The 10,159-nt window shown below is 51.2% G+C and overlaps 1 protein-coding gene across 1 annotated transcript; it reads right to left on the bottom strand.

Moving 5' to 3' along the window:
• Positions 1-4,714: 4,714 nt before the first annotated feature.
• Positions 4,715-9,664, bottom strand: LOC144893673 (uncharacterized). The gene is made up of 2 exons (XM_078784956.1): positions 5,825-9,664; positions 4,715-5,679 (listed from the first exon to the last, which is right to left on the bottom strand). Exon 1 carries the CDS (start codon positions 9,557-9,559, stop codon positions 7,553-7,555), a length of 2,007 nt encoding a protein of 668 aa, XP_078641082.1. The 5' UTR covers positions 9,560-9,664; the 3' UTR covers positions 4,715-5,679; positions 5,825-7,552.
• Between the last annotated feature and the right edge of the window lie 495 nt (positions 9,665-10,159).

A 10,159-nucleotide genomic window follows, 5' to 3' on the forward strand; every position in this document is an offset into this window, starting at 1 on the left:
TTTCTTGGGGAACGACTTTACAAAAGTACCATTTTTATTTTCGTGCTTCATTGGACCATATGCAATAGTATTACTATTAGGACCGGAGGCAAGACATATACAGCGTTTGACTTTTGCACAAACACGACTCGCACAGCATAATATTAATATTGAAGGAGCCCGTGCTCCTGCATGAGACGGACGAAGTGACGTCCGTCTGTCTGTCCGTCCATCTGTCCGTCCGTTCGAAGGTACCGCATAAATGGCTGAACCGATCGCAACAATATTTTGGGTGGGTAATCCTGGGATCTCCTGGAGTAAAATAGGCTATTGAAGGAGCTCGGGCTCCCACGTCGATCGGAAGAATGGACGCGACAAAAAGCTGGAATTCGTCCGAGTTGCTTTATTCAAACAAAACACTCAGGTACTCTGAAAAGCCCGTTTATCGGGCAGCAATATATATACACACATTATCCCGGAGCGTTTGCCCAGGAAATGCGAGAGGGGGCGTGGCCGAGCGTCCTGGCTGCGGCCTGGCAAGTTGAGGGCGAGCCTGCCCGGGCATGCTCGGGCGTCCCGACCGAGGCCTGGCAAGTTGAGCGCGGGCCTGCCCGGGCGTCCTGGACGAGCCCGGCATGGTGATCGCTCCGCGTCCTTGATAGGTGCAAGGCGATTGTGAAAACCCAGCGGTAGCTGCTACACACGTCCCCCCAGAATCGACTTGCACCGGCAGGGTCAATTTGAGGGGGGTCCTGCTGACCCGGCCGAAGCGACCCCTGGCGGGTCGTGGGGGGGGGGGTCCAGTGTGGTGGTGGGTGGTCGAGTGGGGGGCACCGTGGACGGGGGGCGGCCTCGCCGCGGCGGAAGGGCCACCCGTGGTGGTTGGTCGACGTCCACGTGCGTCGGCTTGAGGCGGTCCACCGCAATCCGGTCCGACCTGCCGCCGATGTCGATGACGAACGACTTGTCGTCCCGTCGCAGGACCCAGAAGGGCCCGTCGTACGGCGGCCGGAGTGGCCCCCGATGTGCGTCGTGACACACAAAAACATACTCCGCTGTGCGAAGTGCTGGGGGGATGTAGGACTGGGGGTCACCATGGTGGGATGTTGGCACGGGGGCAAACCGTCGGGCGGCCTCCTGGAGGTCCGAGCGCTGGTGAGCTGCGGACCAGGGACTGGTAGCGTCGGGCACGAATTCGCCCGGGACGCGTAGCGCCTGGCCGTAGACAAGCTCGGCGGTGGATGCCTGGAGGTCCTCCTTGAGGGCCGTGCGGAGGCCCAAAAGGACCCACGGCAGCCGGTCGGCCCAACCGCTGTCTTGAAGGCCGGCCATGAGCGCGGCCTTCATGGAGCGGAGGAATCGCTCGCACAACCCGTTTGCTTGGGGGTGGTAGTACGGTGGAGCTTGACCCCCAGGTTGCGGGCGACTGCGCCCCACAGCTCGGAGGTGAACTGTGGTCCGCGGTCTGACGAGATGTCCGCCGGTGCGCCGAAGCGGGCGACCCAGGTGGCGATGAAAGCCTGCGCCATGTCGGCGGTGGTGATGGAGACGAGGGGAACGGCCTCCGGCCACCTGGTGGTCCTGTCCACCATGGTGAGCAGGTGTGTGAACCCCCGTGACGGGGGGAGGGGGCCCACCAGATCCACGTTGACGTGGTCGAAACGTCGTTCGGGCACGGTGAAAGGTGCCAGCGGGGCCTGGGTGTGTCGTTGGAGGTACTGACTTCTATAGGGAGGCCCCATCACCCTCCCCCATCACCCTGCCATCACCCTGCCATCACCCTCCCATCACCCTCCCATCACCCTTTATTGGACCATTTGACTTCTATAGGGTTGGTTTTCTAAGGATTATATCAAGATATTAACTTATATCAAATAAGTCTTTTAAGGTGAAAGCGTGATGACGTCACCACGTCACGCGGCACGAATGCGCGCCTGTATCGTTGGAGGTATTGACTTATTTAGGGTTGGTTTTCTAAGGCTGTAGGCCGCACCTCATTTTGTCAAATAAAGTGGTATTCGGGTGGTTCCGGTATTTGGGACCGCAGGGACGGAAAGTGCAGGTACGGGGTGCTTGGCACTCCCCAGCCGGCCCGCTCTGAAGGTTCGGATCGGGACACCGGGATTCATTCCGGTCACCCGGTCGGCCCGGAGGTGGGGGTGCGGGGCCTGTCACGGAACGTCAAAACAAACGGCCTGCCGGGGCCGCCCAAAAGTCGGGCGTGAGGGGCGCGTCCACTAATGGAACGCCTCTCGCTTCCCAGATCGAGGGCCACGTGGTCAGGAGAACCTCGTCCCTTCTGGTTGCCCTGCCGTCCCACCGGGAGCGCTGGCAGGGTGTACTTCAAACTAAGCTTAAGTGTCAAGTGTTAAGTTCCTCCTTGCCCTCGCAAGGGAAAGGCTAGGGTCAAGCTCTTCCAAATTTCCAAACACTAGAAATCGGACGTCTCAAATTAATTAACTAATTTGTTAATACATCTCAGTCGCCCGCGACCTCTCTAGCGCGGGCGTCGGACCAGTTCATTTCCGGGCGACCGGGCCGAGTATCGGCTCGGCCGTGGCCGAAGCCGTTGATTCCGCCATAGCACGCTAACGCGTAGGCTCGCGCGTCCCCGGTCCGCCGGGGCTCCGCGGGTGTCCTACCGTGCCCACGTCGCCATGCTCCCTGAATAAGAGAGTCAGACGTGGTGCCCGGGGACGGAGGTCGCTGTCTAAACATGGTAGCGCTAGGCCAGTGGGACCGCCGGGACCCACGTGCACTCACAAGTTGTTTTGTGCTAATAGCATCCTCTAAAGCATATATCTTCAAAAAAAGTTAATGATCGTGTCCCTTTAAGCTTAAGGGCAATTCCCCTTTCTAAACAAAGTTCATTTTCAGTAATCCCCCTCGAAGTTTTTCTTGGTCTCTTCCTCCTCCTTTCCCCCATTGGTGTCCAAAACATGGCTTCTTTAGTCAAATGTCCCTCTTGCTTTCTAATATGTCTTACCCATCACCATCTTTGTTTTTTGCCCTTGCCACAATATCTTTCTCTTGGCCTCCTCCACATGTACTAATTTCTTACCTTCTTTGGCCAGAAAAATCTTTTAAATCCTTCTAAAACATCCATCGTGAAAAAAAAAAAAATAGCCTAACTTTAATTTGATGGAAGCGTTGATGCCGGTGTGATATTTTTCTTATTCATGACTGGCAAAACAAACATCTTTATGCAGCAACAACAACAAAATTGGAAACGAGCAATATGTAAACCACATTATGTCGCAGACCCACTTAATGTTGGCACGGAGCAGGTGCGACGGCACGCCGACCATATGGATACACTGCTGCACATTGTCATAATAAGTGCGATATACAGGCTCTTGATGGTCAGCAAGTCGATTTCCACTATGTGCTTATGGGCATATTATTCATGTCGTTTGCTGCAGGACAGTAATGTTGTAAAAGCTGTGGTAAATTTGTCCAGATGTATTGTCTTTCGGAACAAATCGGGGAGTGATGGCAAAATTAAGGCCCTTCTGCAATAAGCTGGTTTGTGCCTCCGAGAGCTGCGTACTCGACCGGTTAACCACCCACCGGTTCCGAAGAATGTTCACGTCAACGACGGGAGTCATGCGATGTGTGGTTTCATCAACCAATGCTGTGAACTTTCGTTGATGTCGTTTCCCCATCGATGTCCGAGTGTGCTCCGCGAAAGTGTGAGCTCTCCGTTGTATTCGGTCCCATAACTCGACAGGTAGTCTTGGCGCAATAGTACGAGCCAACCGTTGCACCTGGTCATACCGTTTAGCGAGGCGATGGTGGCAGTTTGAAATGCGCAAACGAAGAAACCTCCGTCCTGTTGCCTGCGGACAAAGGACGGGCAACGGTGCTCATGGATCGTCTTGTATACACGAACAAAATGCAGGATATGTTGGCGGACCAAAGTACTTATGAACGGTTAACCGCAGATCCAACGAAGAAGGAGGAACGAAGGTTAAACTCAATGCTTGCCAGATTAAAAGCGACTGGGAGATTATCAGCTGCGACATACAAACGTCTGTACAGCAGTAAGGGCGTGGCTCCCAGGGCCTACGGGCTACCGAAAGTGCACAAAGAGGGATTTCCGCTCCGGTTAATCGTTTCCTGTATTAATGGTCCATCATATGCGCTATCCAAGTTTTTGGCAAACATTTTGAAGCATTTGGTGGGGACGACAGAGCGAACTGTACACAATAGCACAGCATTTGCTGAAAGAGTGAAGCAGCTCACCATCGAGGCACACGAGACCATGGTTTCGTTTGATGTTGTGTCTTTATTTACCAACGTGCCCATAGCCCTGGCGATTGAGGTGGCAGACCGGCGTTTGATGGAGGATGATCGATGGAAAGAGACTGCGGGAGCTTTAAGCCCGATGGACGTCTGTGACATGCTTTCTACCTGCCTCTCTTCCACCTACTTTGTATTTAATGAGGTATATTACAAGCAGGTTTATGGCGCAGCCATGGGTTCCCCGGTATCGGCTGTGATTGCCAACATGGTGATGGAGGATTTGGAGGAACGCACCGCACCATTCCAGCCCTGTTAGTGCAACTGTCGGTCGAAGACCTCAAGGGAAGGAAGAAGAAGAAGAATCAGAGCAACAATGTTTAATAAAATCGATTACAAACACACAGTGTGGAGCAAGGCTCGAGAATGCACCGCCTAACACGCAGCGGGCAATTCCTCAAGACACTCGCTCAAATATAAGTAAAAAGGCATTTCATTTATAGCAAAATATCAGACAAGAATCTGCGCTAAAGACATAGCAAAACCTGGGCCATAAAGACCCACCTTCCCTCGTCCCTTCCTGAAGAAGGCCAAACTTAGACAAAAAGATGTAAGCATAGGATAGGCTGAGCCTTTTTGGCTCTTTATCTAAACATATCAGACCCGAGTGCAGGCCGAAGAAAATATTCTCATACACTAGGCTAAATGGTAGATGAATGATTGGATACACATGCTGAATACACAACTATCAAAGGATGTGTAATGTCTATATTTCTTTCCAAGGTTGGTTACATCCTTGATTTAGGAGACATACTAGAAACTACAAAGATATATAATTAATTATTCCCTTTGTGAAGAAGGCGTTTGGCAACATGTTTTCCCTGTACGTGGGTCGCGAGCATTTTATCTACTGTCTGGCACATACATTCAAGGACTTGTTTACTGGGCTAAGGATCCACCCTGTACCTCGAGTCTCGAAACCACATTTTGTCCCCCCGCCTCTGCCTGCAGCTGAGTTCAAATCAGTTTTCAGAAGCACGATATATAATTTCAGATGTTATGCAGAATTGAGTCATGGGGTTTAAACCCTAATGGCTAACAGTTCCTTCCTTTGTCTTTACAAGACAACTCCTTGGAAAGACACCGTATACCTAGTGGTTAGCATCCCAATTAGTCACATGCCAGGCGCGACACAGCGTCACGCATGCTCAAGAAAGATATCGGCCCTAACTGGCCGTCTAACATTCAACGCATAAATTGTTAGCCATAATTCGCGACGACGGCGCCTGGTTAAGAGATTGCTGCCGCCCGGCCGGATTCCGAATCCACCCTCGCAGCGGCGTAGGTGCGATCCGGTTGCCAGCCAGATTTAGGGCCCTCCTTATGCAGGCGTGGTCCTCGCGAATTAGGGCAAACAATCGACGTCCAATGCCATCAAGCCTTGTACATGTGATTGCTCTGTGGAAGGAAAGGATGCACATTCGTCATCACCAATATCCATCTCCTCATAATCACAAATCTCCATCTCCACATAGTTTGTGTCAACGTCAGTATTCAAAGTGTTGGGTGTTCTAAGCTGAGACGATCCCAAAGTGGTTGTTACGGGTGGTGTAAGTGGTGGTGAGGGTGGTTCTCCCGGATACATGTTTGCCATCCGCTCCTTACTGCTGGCATAATAGCAATAACCTTTAAAAGAACCTACACTTTCTAAATCACAGGTATAATCGTCCCAACTAAAATAATCATTATCAGAATCCCAAGCATCAATAGGTTCATCGATTACCCCACATACTCCTTCCTTTTCTGCCAACAACATATCCAAAGCCACTTGATTCTGCATCACCATCGTTCGCATATGCACTAATTCGTTTTCCAATTGTAGTTCTGCGATTCGGGTTTCGTTTCCAATTCGTTCCATTACTAATGCGAGACTATCTATTCGCCAATCATTCATAATACATAAGAGGCGTTAGCCAGTACACGCAAGGGGTTTACCACACAAGTATCACAGTCATCACAAAAATCAATACAGGCATCAGCCAGTTCCCACAAGGGATTTTTCAACACAAGTATCACAGTCATCACAAAAATCAATACAAAATTCTGAAGCGCCGGTCACATCTGCCTTGTTGAAGGACCCATTCAGGTCGACGGCCTCTATGGTCAAGATCATGGTCTTCCGACGGCGGTTTCTTCATTGTCCATCCTGAAAAATACTTTCTTACACACACCATGATCAAATTCCTAGCCCCCCGTCCCACCAATTGGCATTTAGTTACCTTATCTCTCAGATGGTTGGCTTATTCATAGCCGCATTTCCTGTGTCGTGTCTGGAAATTCGAATGCCATATTTACTTTCACCAATTTCTGAAAATACCTTCCTTTTAATCATCTTCCCTACATCTAATAATACATGATTTACCAACCATTTCCCCCCCAGTGCAAGCCAACCCCTTGTATCACCTTCTTATCACGAAACAACAGTCCATAACTAACCACTTTCCTTTATTTCCTGTCTTTTCCATTAACTTTTATAACCTTTTCCTCCACTTTCTCATCAATTCCTGCAGTCACCTGTCATTGACAAATAATCCATCTGATTCGACTTTCCACTCCAATCATCTTTGCACTTTCCATGACCTTCTTCACACTTCCTTTTAAACCTTTTCTTCAGACACAACCCACATGAGTTATGAATACAATTTCCCCTTTCAGGCACGTGTCTAGCCACTCACAAAGTGTCCATAAGACAACGTCATCATATTTCACACCTCAGCTCTCGAGACCACCCAGGGGTCCCTTGAGAGATGCATCCTAATGTTAATCAGCTCTCGAGAGCTCAATTTTGAACAGGGGTAAAACCAGCAATACTCAATTCTGCCGAGCAAGAGGCCAGAGCAGTATCACTCCCTCTTCCCTCTGCCCACCATAACTGGCAGACAGACAATGGCGAGCCATAAGCCCCAAAATGACATTGCACGAACCCTTTCAATATCTGTCTAAACCTACGGCCATTTAACGACGCTTCCCAGATGACGGCTCCCATACACTATTCTGGCACAAAATTGTTGCATCCCACAGATGCCACGATTATTTGAACAAATTCATTTTCCTAATCCACCCTTTCAATTTTCATTTCAATTTAAAGTCAATCCAATGTCCTCTAATACCTCTCTTAGCATCCCATGCACCTGTTGCAGACACCTGTTTTAGCCTCTGGCCCCAGATAACTCTCTGCCGGTAGACCTTAATGGTTTGGTCGCCATATGCATATGTCTCCGTGTTCGCCCATGCCCTCATGTCCCCAGTGCTGGCAAAGCGGTATATTAAACTAAGTGTGATTGCCACCCCTAACAGGCGGTGGTGCAGCATCCTCGATCTGTGGTGGTGCGTTTGAGGTGTCTGTGTTTGTGGGTATGGCCAACTTACAATGTGTGGCATGTACCCAGGACGACTTGCCCTCACAAAACACCGCTGTTGGTGTGATCAGAAGAACTTGGTATGGCCCCGTCCACCTTGGTTCGAGCGCAGTCTTACGGGTGAAATGCTTCACCAGCACGTAATCGCCTGCCTCGAAGGTGTGGATAGGCTTGCTTGCTGGCTCCGGCAGGGCCTCCCGAACGCGTTCATGTATGCTGCGCGCCACATGGGAGAGACCTATGCAAAACTTTAAAAGCATGTCATCCATGATAGGTAATTCAAGGGCTGCCATATCCACTGGCGCCGATACCGGCAAACTCATGGGCCGACCCATTAATATCTCGTGCGGAGAGAGACCAGTGGTGCGCCCTGGAGTGGAGCGCACGCTCATTAACGCTAGCGGAAGGGCCTCCGGCCACTTGAGGCCTGTCTCGTCGCAAATCTTTGCCAACTTACCTTTCAGTGTGCCATTCGTTCGTTCTACAAGTCCCGCCGATTGCGGGTAGTAAACACAGTGGAACGACTGTATCACTCCCAAGGCCTTTAACACGGCTTTAATGACGTCACCTGTGAAGTGCCCGCCCTGATCGGATGACACTTTCTGCGGGACACCGAATCGACATATAAAGTGCCGCAAAAGGCACTTGGCCACCGTTATAGCGTCAGCCCTGACGCATGGGTAGGCCTCCACCCACTTGGTGAACATGTCCACCACTACCAATACATGCTTAAAGGACATACAAGGCGGTAAATTGAAAAAATCGAACTGGATATGACAGAACGGCCCGACGGGAGCCGGGTGACCCGCGTTGTGGCGGCGTCTGGGGGGTGCCCCCCTATTATGCCGTTGACATATAGCGCACGAGCGACAGACCATGGTAACCGCAGCCGAAAGGCCTGGTGCTGCCCAGGTGGAAGTGACCTGCCTCATCACCCCCCTATGGCACACATGGCCATTTTGATGCGCCATGCGTGCCAACCATGGCAATAAAGCTCGCGGTGCCACGGGTTTGTCATTAATCGTCCACATTTGTCCTTCTGCGGGGCGCTGAGCTCCCAATTTAATCCAATCTTGATGTTCTACGTTTGAGGCCGCGGCTTGTAATTGTATTACATCGAACTCTGTAGGTGCGGATGTCGGAACGTCTGTCTGGGCGGTCGCTTTAGCGCCCTGTTTACGCGTAACTACTGGCATATTATACCCAATCTGTTGGTTTGCCGCTTGTGCTGCTGCTTCGTCGGCTCGGGCGTTTCCACGGGCCACAGCGTCGTCTGTACGCTGGTGACCTCGGCATTTAACTACAGCTATTTCACGTGGAAGCATAATACTATGAAGCAGATTTCGCACTAAGTCCCCATTTTTAATGAGTGCTCCCGCTGAAGTGAGGAACCCTCTCATTTTCCATATGGCCCCTTTGTCGTGGACCACTCCGTGTGCGTATGCCGAGTCAGTATAAATTGTCACTGCCTTTTCCTCGCTTACTTCGCACGCTCTCGTGAGTGCGTACAGTTCAGCTTGTTGTGCTGACCAGGTGGGCGGGAGGCGGCCGCTTTCGACCGTCTCCGTATCCGAGCATACTGCGTACCCAGATAACAGGGATCCGTCCCAAGCCCGTTTGGCTGAACCATCGACGTAATAGGTGTGATCGGCTTCCTGTAGCGGTGTGTCCTGTAAGTCGGGCCTTACCGTGGATATTAATTGGACCACGTCCGTACAAACGTGCGGGATTCCCTCCTCCTTTGTTGGCAAAAGTGTCGCTGGGTTAAGAACGGTACACCGCATCACCGTCATGTTGGGTGCCATAATTAATGCCGTTTCGTATTGCATCAGTCGAGTGGCTGTGAAATGCTGTGTGTTTCGCTGTTGTAGTAGTGTATGGACGCAATGCGGTACCTGTAAAAGGACAGCATGTCCCATTACTATGTCGGCCGTCCGCTCAACTGCGTATCGGGCAGCCGCCACGGCTTGTAAGCACAGCGGAAAGCCTTGTTCTACCGCATCAAGCTTTTTGCTGAAATAGGCTACCGGACGTTCCCTATCTCCATGAGTCTGAGTTAGCACAGATTGCGCGAATCCCCCTACTGCATGGGTGAAAAGTGTGAAGGCCTTTTTATAGTCGGGAAGGCCCAAGGTTGGGGCCGTTACCAGGGCTCGTTTGAGTCCTTCGTAGCAGCGTATTCGATTGTCCGTCCAGTTCACCATCCGTGGCTGGTCGTTTTTCGTCGCCTCATATAGAGGTTTTGCTAGTAACGCATAGTCAATTATCCATGTACGACAATACCCTGCCATTCCCAAAAATCGCAACACCTCCCTTTGTGTACGAGGCAACGGGGTTTCCATGATGGCCGTGACCCGGCTCGCGTTGAGCTCGCGTCTCCCATGCGAAATCGCGTGTCCCAAGTATGTAACTATCTCCCGCACAAATTGCAATTTTTCCCGGCCTACTTTGTGGCCTTTCTCGGCTAGCGCATTTAACAGCGCTAGTGAATCCGTCTCGCAGGCTGCCTGGGATGGAGA

The sequence above is a fragment of the Myxine glutinosa genome, chromosome 1 (assembly GCF_964187855.1).
Source record: "Myxine glutinosa chromosome 1, kmMyxGlut1.1, whole genome shotgun sequence".
Lineage (NCBI taxonomy): Eukaryota > Metazoa > Chordata > Myxini > Myxiniformes > Myxinidae > Myxine > Myxine glutinosa.